Source organism: Syngnathus acus, chromosome 2 (assembly GCF_901709675.1).
Source record: "Syngnathus acus chromosome 2, fSynAcu1.2, whole genome shotgun sequence".
Taxonomy (NCBI): Eukaryota; Metazoa; Chordata; class Actinopteri; order Syngnathiformes; family Syngnathidae; genus Syngnathus; species Syngnathus acus.
The window spans coordinates 23,754,698-23,768,039 of NC_051088.1; the positions used below are offsets into that span (position 1 = coordinate 23,754,698).

General features: G+C 40.7%; 1 protein-coding gene across 1 annotated transcript; it reads left to right on the forward strand.

Moving 5' to 3' along the window:
* Positions 1-1,014: 1,014 nt before the first annotated feature.
* eif2d (eukaryotic translation initiation factor 2D) lies at positions 1,015-7,549 on the forward strand. Its single transcript, XM_037243274.1, has 15 exons — positions 1,015-1,232; positions 1,415-1,605; positions 1,698-1,781; positions 1,858-1,948; positions 2,011-2,118; positions 3,009-3,256; positions 3,688-3,805; positions 3,888-3,933; positions 4,025-4,131; positions 4,216-4,353; positions 4,696-4,791; positions 5,243-5,338; positions 6,291-6,411; positions 6,710-6,884; positions 7,166-7,549. The coding sequence occupies exons 1-15, from the start codon at positions 1,177-1,179 to the stop codon at positions 7,231-7,233; spliced, it is 1,743 nt and encodes a 580-aa protein (XP_037099169.1). The 5' UTR covers positions 1,015-1,176; the 3' UTR covers positions 7,234-7,549.
* Positions 7,550-13,342: the final 5,793 nt, after the last annotated feature.

Genomic DNA, 13,342 nt, shown 5'->3' on the forward strand with positions numbered 1-13,342 from the left:
AAAAAAAAATCAAATTCACAGAAACATAGGTTCATCTCATGCATTCGATCCTTGAATTTTCTAGTTGTTTATATTTGTAAACCTAAAATAGGATTGTTGAGTTTTACCATTACAATAATAAAATCAAAATATGTCAGGTAAAAAAAAACAACTATATACATTTATTTATTGTCAGTGTAGTCTACAAACACTATTTCCAAAAAGTAGGTCATTTATGTTTGGTAAAATCCAGAATTACTTTATTTTATGTAAAAACAATTATTTATGTTATCTAAAAAAAGAACGCACTGACTATTTTTTTTTAAATAAAACCATTATCCTTAAATCAATAAACACACCGTTGTCTTTTTTTATGCTAGCAGAGTTGCTTGTTTGTTGAAAGTACCTTACAAAGTTTGAAAACAAGTAATCAGTAAACTAACTGACTTTTAAACGTGACTTTTAAAATCAAGTCATCAGTAAAGTGACAAAGTTACTTTTTTAGGATAACAGTGGCAGCACTGACTATGTTTGATGGCATCCCACGAGAAAAAGACAAAAATCTCACTGTCAGAGCATGTGATTTTTTTTTTTTTTTTCCTGTCACTCTCCCACCCACCAAACATTTGTGGCAGTAAATTAAAAAAAAAACATGACCCTCCGGACTGAAGACGTATACTTTCTCACGCACGTCTGAGCGTGAAATGCATCCGATTTGACACGTCTTTACTACTTACCTACTTGGCTCACAGGCCCAGCAAGCAGACAGACACAAACTATGACGTCAGAGTTGGGTTTTTGATGTGATTGCTTATCATATCTGAGCAAATGAGCATCGTAACAACCTTTAATTCATTAGGCCACAACTGGTTGCAAATTTGTTGCTCAAAACCACTGGTGCCAATTTAGATTCGATGCAGATTAAGCACCCATGACTCATACCTTCCACACGTTGTTTTGTCTGGAAGCGTTTCTGGTCGATTAGTGCTCTATTTTTAGCCTCGGTACCCATAACCCGGCGGAACTATACATCGTGCAATTGTTTCACGGCGGAAGTAAATACGCAGCGGACAGTTAAACGGAACGCACCAGCATTTGCAATCTGTTTTTATTGTTATTATTGTCATTATTTCCTTACTGGCATGTAATATATTCTACGGTGTTCTTCCCCCCGCCACATATTTCATTTCTGATAAGATGTTTGCCAAACCGTTTCGTGTTAAATCCAACATCGTAATGAAAGGATCCGACAGGTGAGTGACAGCGACAGACTGCTTGTTGCTAATCTCAACTGCGTGACCAAAAAAGAGCGAAAAGTCAGTTGATCAGTCACCATATTTGGGAAATGCATGATTATTCTGCTAACGATCTTTGGCATGAATTGAATTGTAAACGACTGGGTTCTCCCACACAACTAACGCTGTATTTAATTCAGGAGGAAGCTCAAGGCTGACATAGCAGCAGCCTTCCCTTCTCTGTCGTCTGATGAATTATCAGAGCTAGTCCCAAACAAAGAAGAATTCAATGTTGTGAAGATTTATACACACAAGGGAGACGCTGTGACAATATACGTCGGTCATAAAAACCCGCTCTTCTTCGAAATGGAAAAACAACTTTATCCCACAGGTGATTAAAAAGCCTGCTAAGCCACATGGAAAGGATGGAATGCTCAAAGTGATGGAGCTCAGTTAAAATGTGCGTTTTCAATATTGTAATAGTCTATATGCTTTGGCGCTACCCTGCTGCCCTGCCTACATTCAGGACGTGGCCCCCTGTTCTTCACAAGTTGGTCGGAGGAGCTGGTAGGTTTCATTTTGAAGAGCTTTTTTTGTTGTTGTTGAAGGCTCAACAAGTTACAAACCATCTTCCTGCCCACAGATCTTATGCTTCCTGGTGTGGTAGTGCCTTCTGATGGACTCCCGGATGTGAAACGGGGTGACTCCTGTGCTGTCACACTTGTTAATAATAAGTATGTGTTTTTGGTTTGTTTGTTTTCTGTAGAGCTTATTTGACAGAACTTTATGATTTCAGAGCTCCTGTTGCAATTGGCACCGCTGCGGTTTCCTGTGCAGAAATGCAAAGTTTGGGCATGAAAGGAAGAGGAGTGTGTGTCTTGCACTCGTACATGGATCATCTCTGGTGAGTGGCTTCCTTCCACAAGCCACAGCTTCAGTGATTGCTGTCGGAATTTTGATCATTGGTAGCATCGCTGATGGATCATTTCATCCCAAGCGCAGTTTTGTGGTAATGCAACTGACTAGATTAAATATTCCGATAATTAAATTTGTTGTTAGATACATTTTAAATTGACGTCAGTTGTTTTAATTCAATCTGGGAGGAAATTGGAATTTTAACATGGGAATGTTTCAAATTTGCAAATCGAATGCAGCCATTGGCTGCATGACGGTTGGAATCTTTAATTGGTGGTTCACAAAGCTTTCATTTTTTGGGGCTGGGGTGAACACCCGAAGAGCTTTTTGAGTTGTTTTTCCGACCAGTTCTTTTATTGCACTACTTTTTGACAAACCAAAAATTTCACTCCCTGATCAAACATGAAATTAATGTTTTTATATGTACCCAAGACTTAAAAAACATAGCCAAAGCTAACTGAATAAAGATGCTAGTATCTTGTTTGATGTCCCTTGCCCTGAATCCAAAACAAGTTCAGGCAACAGATGTTGTTTTTCTGATTCTTGCTCTCTCCTTTGTTCTCTCGACACAACCCACTGTCATAAGACTGCAGGGTCTTCATGCTTGTTATGTAGGCATTATTAATTAATAAAGCTTCAAACATGCCTTTGGCCCCTGGTGGTTGGGAAAGTGCTTGTTTTGATATGCAGCAGAGCTGAGCACCCATTTGGATGAAAATAATCAGGTCAATTTGTGACAAAATTGTAATCTTGATTAAAATTCGATTAATCGTGGAGCCGTATGTCTGACTCTTTGCCGTACACAAATTAAACTCTTTTCTCAAGGCAGCACTACGTTAATTTTATATTAAGTCACGTCGTCTTTAATTTGTTATTCAGGGCTTTTGGAGAAAAGTCCAGTCCTCCCACGTTACGAGATGCCGAGGGTGGAGCACCTGATCTGAATGGTGACCAATGTCTGGCTGAGGAACAAGAAGAAGATGAGGAGGAGGAGGAAGCTGAGCATCAAGCAAGCCAGCTGGTCAAAGATCAAGCCTGCCCTGCTGTTGCTGAGCAGGCGGAAGGAGAAGTTGAAAAGGCCAATGAGGAAGGGGAGCAGGCCCACCAAGATGATAAGTCACCACAAGGTATCAGATTGAGGTCCAAAAGAAACGTCACTGTCCAGTGACTATAAAAAGTCAATCACTTTCAAACTCATGTGGGAGTCAGCTCACACCTGCTTTAAGCGCCTCTGGTTCAAACCAAATATAGGTCAGATGTTCTCGTGTGCTTTTCTAGTCTTCTTTTTTTCGTGTTATTTGGAACTGTTGATCATTCCCATCTTTTGGAATGAATATTTTCTGCCATAATCGCTCTTGTTTTAATGCGCCTGATCCTCACGCGAGATTTCATTCAAATTCAGAGAGTCGCTAATTGCTTGCAGGCTACGCTGTGAGGCACACAGAGCCGCTTCATGAGCACATGATCAAGTTTTGTCGTTCAAAGTGGATAACGCTATTTGCTAATGCGGTGAAAAGGGGGCAAATAATGTGACCCTTGTCGTGTTTTGTTTTCACAGAGGTCATGGATGCTTTGCTTTGGCAATGCTTCCTCCTGGCACTCAAAAGTAAGGTGAAGAAATCAGAGCTCCCTCTGCTGACAAGCACTTTTCTCCGCAACCACATGGTCTCCTGCTGGTAAAAAGCTTGTCATTAGTCACAAAGTGCACAAGCGGAATTCACTTACTTTCCCCACATTTTTTTTTCTTCTTCCTCCCAGCCCGAGTGGTAAACACTTAGATATAAAAAAATCCAGCTATAAAAAGGTATTTCCGAATGTGTCAGCCTGCACATGAGTCACTTTATGAGTCCACTTGAATCCCACAAACCTTTCCTCTTACTCAAATCTTCAAACAGCTTTCCAAGTTCCTACACGTCATGCAGCAGCAGCACAGCCTCGTACGTGTGAAGGAACTGACGAAGGGCGTGGAGAGCATCGTAGAGGTGGACTGGAAAAGCCCAGAGTGAGCTTGCCAATCACAGACACGCTCCACTCGGACCCGGGAAAACAAACTTCAATTTGTCGCTTCTCCGCGTGTCACTCGTAGACTCCGCTTCTCTGCTCCCGTGGAGACGGTCATTGAAGCGGTTCCACAAACGGAAGCGCAGTATCATCCTCCCGAGATCACCGCTTTATACTCGGTGCCGGCTCGACTGCAGCCTCTTTTTCAGGACGCAAACAAAAGGTGTGTGCAAATGTGTGTTTTCACTGCCAGCCACCAATGTCAGGAAGCATCCACGTTTTGCATTTCCTCGAATTAGGCTGTGACTCGGGCGGTCGGCCTGGGCTGCGCTGTGGTAGACCTTAACCTCCCCAAAACACTCCAAGGGGGTTGTTGGGGAGGGGGATAAAGTTACCACCGCAACCTCAACTTTTTATTTTGCGTAAGGTCTCTAAATCACTCCCCATTCCGTCGGAGTTTAAGCAAAGCTCGCGAAGCCCTCGGCAAGAGGTCAACACGATGATTGACGCCTCGAAGGTCTCACCTTTTGTCTCTGACCCACAATGTTCTCTGGCGCTCCCACAGGAAAGGAGTGGCACTGCAGCCCACGGAGGTGAGAAGCATCGTCACGGAGTATGTGAAGAACAACGACCTGGTGGATGAAACCAATAAAAGTAAGAAGCGCATCAAAAACCTTTCACACAATGCTGTTTATTTGATTTGAGCAAGTGAATGATAGAAAAGTATTTGCATTCCATTCCTTTAGTCAGCAGGCAAGAGTGAAACAAAACTTTTGGTCCTGGCAGTCCATAATAAACATTGGCAGTTGAGCCATAATAAGGCCACTGCTTGCTTTGGGGTTCGGTATAAGTGAAGGACAACAGAGTTCACGTCCCCGGGCCAAGTGATAATCGCTTTAATCAAATCAAATGCTACAATGTGACTCAGACTCTGAAGAGGCACTTGTGTTCTTTTTCAGGCCACATCATGTTTTTTTATTTCACGTGCCACCTAAATCGGCGCTACGAGATGATAGCGATTAGACCCAAGCCGGCCGGACATGTGCCCTGCATCCAGTTGAACGCTGGAAACCAGGCAATCATTTTTTGCCGGTTTGTTATCTTCCAAACAGTTACGTGAGAATCAACCCAACCCTGTGTGACTGTTTGCTGGAGAAATCAGAGTACCAGGACGTAGAGACGCTCAAGTGGGACGAGCTTTTCAGCAGGTAACATACTGGATTTTACATTGCGACAACTAAAGTCTCACATCCACAGTTTTTTTTTTTTTTTTTTTTTTTTAAGAAGACAAACCAGGCCACATAACTGTCAGTAAAATGGCAGCAAGGTATTTTAGCCCAGCTGGGTGAAATGCCACACATTGCTGCCGTCACTACTTATTGTCCCATTATTAAGATGGGAGCAGTTTGCATTGTGAAACAAATGCATGGTCTTTTTGTTTTGTTTTTTATTAAAAACATGACCCTCCCTCACTTCCCTCTTAACTGTCCCTGAACCCATTTGTGGGTCTTCATTGACTTCGTTAATTTACAGTGATGCCGAACAGTCTACTTCTCTGGACAATGTCTTAAGATTTCTGCCACAAGAAAAAAAAAAAAAAAAGATTATCAACAGATCCAGAATCTGACGGACTTCCTGGATGGAAAGCTTACTACTATATTGGTTGCAGATTTTGTTTTTGGTTTGTTTCAAATGAAAGTGAACAAAATGTTTTTCACCTAGTTACGTAAAAATTCCAGACAGCAACAGTTGCCCATTAGTTACACAAATATAGACTCATAAGACTGACTTGTACTTCATGTAAATTTTATTCATTCATTCTCCTGCTTTTGTTGCGAGTTGAATTGCTGTGAACACTTTCATCTCCGATTTTTGCTCGCAAGACAAAGCGACAAAATCCACCGAGCAAGGGCTTGTATCTTCATTTCACTTTACAATGAAAAAATTAATCCCATATTGACAATCATTCTTAAATCATCTTTTATTAAACAAACAAGATCTGTAAGTAATAAAACAATTATAGTAAATGATGCATATGAGATGAAAGTTCACCGCCTTAGCATATCATTTTAATGAAACTCTAGATAAAAAAAAATATATATATCTTCTACCCTGCTTCTGAATATGCGAATAAATAAAACATAAACCTCTCTGTTACAGAACCTTGGGGAGAATGCAGGAATGCTATCAAATCGCATTTCCTGGACAAACACCTCAAATAAAGAAGGGACATATTGAGCCCATTGATGTCTCTGTGGCTTCCCGAGGATCCAATAAGAAGGTGACCACCATCCCTGAGCTTCCAATTCATTGATACCCTTTCATTATGTCCACGCTTGAAATTCACTGTTGTCTTTTGCAACTGTGGTCAAGTTAAAATAGATTTGTTTTGGTCTTAAAATATCCTCTTCCAATGCGTTCCCCTGGAAATTGAGTTTGACATCCATGCTTTGTTTTCGAAACACTGTTTCTCAGTGTACATATTTGCTGCTCTCAGCGTTTTTTTTTTTTTTTGGTTTTTTTTTTAAACTGTTTCCCTGATTGATTTAACTCTGATGGTTTCCATGTGCTACATATAGGTGACTGTAATAAAAAACCTGGAGGTATACGCTTTGGATCCTTCTGCCGTCGCCATTGCATTGCAGCGCCGAGTTCAAGCCAGTTCGGTCCTGCAGGCCGTCCCGGGGGCCAAAGACAAAGTCCTGGTCCAGATTCAAGGCAACCAGATTCAACAAGTTGGACATTTACTGCTAGGTTTGGAACATGTTCTACAGCAGGGGTCTCAAACTCCAGTCCTCGGGGGCCGCATTCCTACATGTTTTCTAAATTTCCCTCGTTCCCTCTGATTCAAATGATCAGTTCATCCTCACGTTCTGCAGGAGCCTGATAATTGAATCAGGTGTGTTTAACGAGGGAAACTTGGAAAACATGTCGGAATGCGGCCCCCGAGGACTGGAGTTGGAGACCCCTGTTCTACAGCTTATACAAGTGTTTTGTTCTTGTGTGTAAACATTCTGGCTCATCTGTCATTTCAGATCATTATGGAATTCCTCGCAAGTACATCCAAGGGTTAGACAAAGCTTCGAAAGGTGGAAAGAAGTAGCAGCAGTTTAACGCTATACCTGATAAACTGTCTCCATGGCTTACAAAGACGCCACACTGTATGTAAACATTCCTCGGGGCCTTTTGTGTAATATACGGTCGTCTTTTCACAGCACTCGACATCGGCTGGTGCTCCGCAAACGTTTACACATTTAGCGCTGTCATCTTAAATCGGGCAGCAAGTCATCCCAAATGTCTTTCAAGTGTTTCATATCATGCGAACAAATTTTAGCCCAAAAAAAAATCAGTCATGTAATCAGTATTTCTGAAGGGTGACGAGAACCATCACTATGTAAAATAAATATTTTGTCAACGTAGAATGTGTTTTGCATTTATCATGTCAGTCGGGGAGACGGTGGTGCCAAATAGAGGAGATGAGGGGAAAGCTGTGTCGGGAAATGTTCACCCTAACTCCGCTTTTGGATAAGATAACTGGAGATGTGCTATACTGTAGCAAATCGTGACCCTGGGCCAATTTTTAAGACATAACTCTAAGTTTTTAAACAATGCACTTGGATTCATATGAGAAGGAACGGCAGCACTGGTTAGCGCGTCCATTCCTTTGTGGAGTTTGCATGTTCTCCCCTTGTGCCTGCGTTCGTTTCATCCAGCTGCTCCGGTTTCCTCCCACATTCCATGCGTAGTAGGCCAATTGACCACTTCAAAGTCCCACACACAGATTGAGTGGCTCTCAAAACAAGATGGATATGATAATGGAATGCATCTGGAACCTCGGGTCTTTAGGAAAAATGATGGCACTGGTTAATGCTAAGAGTCTTAGGCTGTCTTGTATTAAGTGGTTCAAAATTATTTGTCACATGGAAACTAGGAGTGAATGTACGGAAGCCAGGACTGAGGGCTGTCTCAGATAACAGTACTTGGCACGCAGTTGAATTGTTGATCAAATTCAAAAGGATTCAAAATTGAGTCCAGATTCCATATGCTCAAAAGAGAGTTTGGTTTGCGATTGCTGTATGAGGCGGCCATTTTGCATTCACGTAATAGCAGCATGTTTCTGAGATACTGTATGTTGGGATTTGTGAAACGATTTTATTTCTTTATTCCTATTACAATCGTACAAAAACAAGTGTAATCGCTTGTGTAGTTCCGATCATTTTCTCAAAGTTTGAAGGGTACCTAAGGGCTCAGCTGGCAAACATCACATGACCAAACCCAGACATCAGGTGAGGTCCTGTGATGTCATTTTCAGTTGACAGCTAGTGACAAAATGGCCACCGCCTGAGATGGATGAAAACAGGTGGATTTTGCTGCATAATTCCAATTCCGCAAACGCAATATTAATCAGAATACCCTGTCAATACTAGTGGGAGCACATGTATTATTGTCAAGAAATCTTTTGACGCGACTTCCCTTTTAAATTATTGTTTTGTTGTTGCCTTTGGGCATTTCATTGGCTACTTGTGCTTTACTTGCTGATAAAAGTTGGCAAACAATTGGCTGTGCCCCGTGACTCTCATGAGTGTGAAAGCGTGGTCTCATGATGAGACTGGAATAGACAATTTTATAGTGACTTGAAGAAAAAGGCAAACCTTGGTGGGGAGGTCAACGCAATTGATACAAGGACTCCTTTAAGTGCATCATCTGCACAAGATCGGTCTTCGCTGGCTGCTGGTGGAGGCCTGTTTTGAAACAAGGAATGGAGAGAAGGAACAGCATAAATGGAAAGAAAGGAAAGGAAAAGAGCAAACGTTTGAAACGATAAGTGTCAAAAAGACATAGGCAAGCAGATTAGGTGACAAATTTTGCTGCTTATATTTTGGTCAATGTCTGTTATTCAAGGTGCATTAAAAGACAGAAATTGTAGATTTTTACGAAAAATTTGAGATGCAACGACTGGTAATCAGCTTCAAGTGCAGTACTGTACAGTAGTTCCTCCTCTACTTCAAACAATGGGATGTGTCATCTTTGTCGCCATCTATCGCCTACTTTATGACATTACAACCACCACGCCAGGTGAAAAGGCTTGACCTGTCTTTTAGCGGCCATTCTACTAAAAAGCTAGCTTTAGCTGTGATACATTTATGAACAACTTGAATGTGGAAAATAAAGGAGAAGAATGCCAAAGTGGCCCTTGCTTCCATTTTTTCTTTGTATGAAGGCCTTGAAAGAAAACGTTTCGACACTGTTGATTTCAGGTCATACACTCGTCACAACATGGCACTTCAAGTTAACTCAGCAGATGTTACCAGCCGAGCGATGTCATCATGCTGAGAGGATTTGACTCCTAAAATAGGATTACACCATTTGATGTTTTTCCTGATCAAAACTGCTTAAGCACTTTGATTAAAGACCAAAAAATATGAACTGTTATGAATATTTTTAGGCTATAGTTATATCACAGCAAAAGTGACATGGCGGAAAGATGGTGGAGCTATAGTTGAAGGCCAAGACAGCAACATATATTATTTATGGATAGCCACAAATAAAAAATGCGTGGGAATTAAAATGTTAGGTCGTGGAAAGGTGCACTCCAAAATTTGTTTGCTTACTGGACAGTATACACTCAAAAAAAGTACGTTATGTTTTTCAATACTCTTGTACTGTTTGATACAGACAAACTGGCAGTGATGGTTGGTCAGTAGAGGGCGCACTGGCAGTGGTCATCACGTTAAACACAGAGATAATAAAAATTAAAATATTTTGAAATATACGTAAGTGTATGTTATATAGAAGCAGGATAAAAAAATATTTGGATCATGATTAGTATGTCGAATTGTTTTGTTCATCTCTGTTGTCCGTATTAATGACGCACTTCCTTTCTGGAGCGCGCATGTTGACGCTTGTTAAAAGTTTGACGTGCAGTAGCTCTTCTTGGAGGCCACAGGTGTCAAACTCAAGGCGCGGGGGTCAGATACGGCCCGCCACATCATTTTATGTGGCCCGCGAAGACAAATTGTGCATCAAATTCGTGTGTCATTACTAGACTTGCAAATTGTCTTCACTTTTAAGAATATATATATTTTTTTAAATATTTGACCAGTTTTTACTCATCTGATTTGAAAACGACTTATTTGTCAGTTTGTTTTGTAGCTTTTACTGTATATAATATGAGGAACTCATACATTTATTTGGCTTGACAGTCATCATGGCCCTCCGAAAGAAGCCATGACTACAACGCGGCCCGCGAAAAAAATGAGTTTGACACCCCTGTCTAGGCAATAAATAGGGCACAACATTCTAGCATGCCAGGATGACCCATGTCACAGCCCTGGGTTGATCCAGTCTGGAAATCCAGACTGTGTAACAGCAATTGAGAAGTGTTTAATGCCAAAGCCCAGACACACCCAGTGCACGTGTGTATTATTTTAAAATGATGATGATATGAATTAGGGGAGAATCCACTTCTGTGTTTAATTCATTGACCTCACGTGCGCTCTTTCCGGTTGTTTAGATAAGATCCAGATGTTGTAAATTCCTTTCATCAGATGTTCAATGACCGGCATGTATCCATAATGTTTTTTTCCCTCAAATAGCAGCTCACCAACAACATACCATGGTGTCAATAATGATGATTTTTCATCCCAAGGAGAAACTTAATACCGTACAATCCTCCCATGCAGACTCCCCAATAAACTGACTAAACTTGAACCCCACCATCTATCTTAGACATGCTTACTGTCAAGATTAGTAACAAGATTTCAGGTGGCATCACTACACACATGGATGGGCACACCACAAGGATCCGTCCTCAGCCCCATCCTCTTCACACATTTGCAGAGGCTGGGTTCAAATACATTACATTTATTCCTTTACATGTACTCAAATAACTTTTGGGATATCTAAAACTATCCTAGAGAACAGTAAACAAATAGCGAACACGGATTTTCCAAGTTCTCGCACAATAATTAACCTTGAATGACTTGCATATTCATTACAAGTGGACTGATTGCAATTTAATGACTATTTTCATCATGATGGGAACGACTGATTAGTCTTTAATGGGTATTTGAGAAATATTTTTTTTTGTTAAACATCCCCAAACTGGAATACAAATGAATTATTCATACTAACAGTCACATTGTTTCAGAATAGGTGGCCAAAAGATGATAAATGAGCCCAATGTGGTAATCATGTGTCATTCGAATAAACCAAGCACAGAAACTTGTCTTTGGGTTTCCTGCTTGGGGCTGAAGTCTTTATAGAACAATATCTCGAAAGAGTCATAAATCTTCCTTTTTATTAGAGTGCTGCCAATAATGAAAAACAGGGGAAAGCATTTTGACATGCTGCAGTCTTAAGACTTAAACGCTCAGTCCTGGTTTATAGACGTCTTGAAAATACATTTTGAATCCATGTGGCAAGCACATGTGCCTCATGAGTCACAAAAGGATCCGGGTTTCAATCTCAAATTTAGCTCGTGTGTGTGTGTGTGTGTGTGTGTGTGTGTGTGTGTCTTTAGCACATTCCAAACACTCACAGGCGTGAATGTCATTGTGAATGTTTGTGGCACAAATGGGCGACTTAAACGTTGGAGGGGCTCAGAAGGTTTTGTGCTTACCTGGATGTAAGCAAGTTTAGGAGGTGCGTGGTCCCCCAGTACCACTGATAAAGAAAATTGTGGCCCCCTCCAGCAACAAAGTTTTGAATTCATGAACAAAAATCAAGTGCAAATTAAGTGGAACAATATTTACAATTGTTTGTAATTTTTTTTTCTGTGAATTCAGGGATACCTTAATGCCGAAGGAGCCCGCAATAAATGAAAGATTTTTTGTTCTGCACCTGTCCACATTTTCGTCCTCTTTAGAACTGAGTCAAAGTGTCAGCTGTAATTTTACTGTTAAAACATCGGTGAGTTAGTTCCATTGGCAGCTACCGCAAACATTTAAAATGATCATAAACACAAAATGAGCAATTTTATATATATATATATATATATATATATATATATATATATATATATATATATATATATATATATATATATATATATACACACACACATGTATATATTTTTTAAATTATATATATATATATAGCATATTTTATTATATATATTCTTATTTTATATATATATATATATATATATTCTTTAAAAATTTGTTTTACCACTGCTGCATTTTCATGATCACTGACACCGCACTTTATAGTGATACACATTTTCTTACCCATTAAACATCTTTTTTAGGTGTGACATTGCGGTTAAATGTCTGCAAGCAGCCAGAGGAGCTGGACCATCATCTGAAAGCAGAGTCTACGTTTGATCACAAAAACAAAAAAAAAAAGTGGATTTCAGCCCAATGCTCCATGGCCTTAATCTGCAGGATTAGCGCATCGGAAACTTCACTGCCGTGTTTTTATTGTCTTTGTGCCGTCGCGTTCGTGTGAGTCAAAGGTCTTACATGGCTTGCTTATTGCAATTGTATGATTCTACGCCGCATGTGTTGCAAATGCCTCGGAAGCGGCACAGGTGGGCTCGATGGCATGAACGGCAACGTCCTGAGCCACATGTGCCGCAGACGAGATGCAGGCGAGTTAAGAGCTAAAGCGGCTTGGCCCAGTTGAACATGGATCTCGGGCTCTCTGCCAATCAAAGGCCAGCCAATAACCCACTCTGGCTGACACGCTGAAGAGAAGCTTGGCCACACGCATGGTTGATGTACTTTACAGCTGTAAATTGTGTATACAGAACCCCGACCTTAGTGCTATCAAACCGCTTTAGAATAATTACTGCGCTGCAAAAACTCTTTGGCTTCGTACGTTCTTCTGGATGAATGCAAACAAAAACACAGACACACCCAAAAGTCTTCCCATGGATGAACGGTTGGATAGACGTGTCGGCAACATTTTTTATTTATTGGTCTACAAGGGTTTCATTCATCAACAGGGAAGTATTTTCTGGGAAAAACAATCTTTCTCTGGCAAGTTGTTGAGCTGAGCAGGAGTGAAAAGAAAATGAAAGATTAGACCTGTCGCCTGTTGTACTCTTTCAATGGAATGCTGCAACAATCAAGATGCTCAAACATGCTTCTGTGATGATAGCGTTACATTGCACCCTTCTAATTGGAAAACAGCCAAGTGTGTGGAAGGCGAGATGAAGTCACAAAAACACAGTCCGTTCAATGGTAGCAAGTTGTTCCACTCCAGTCCTG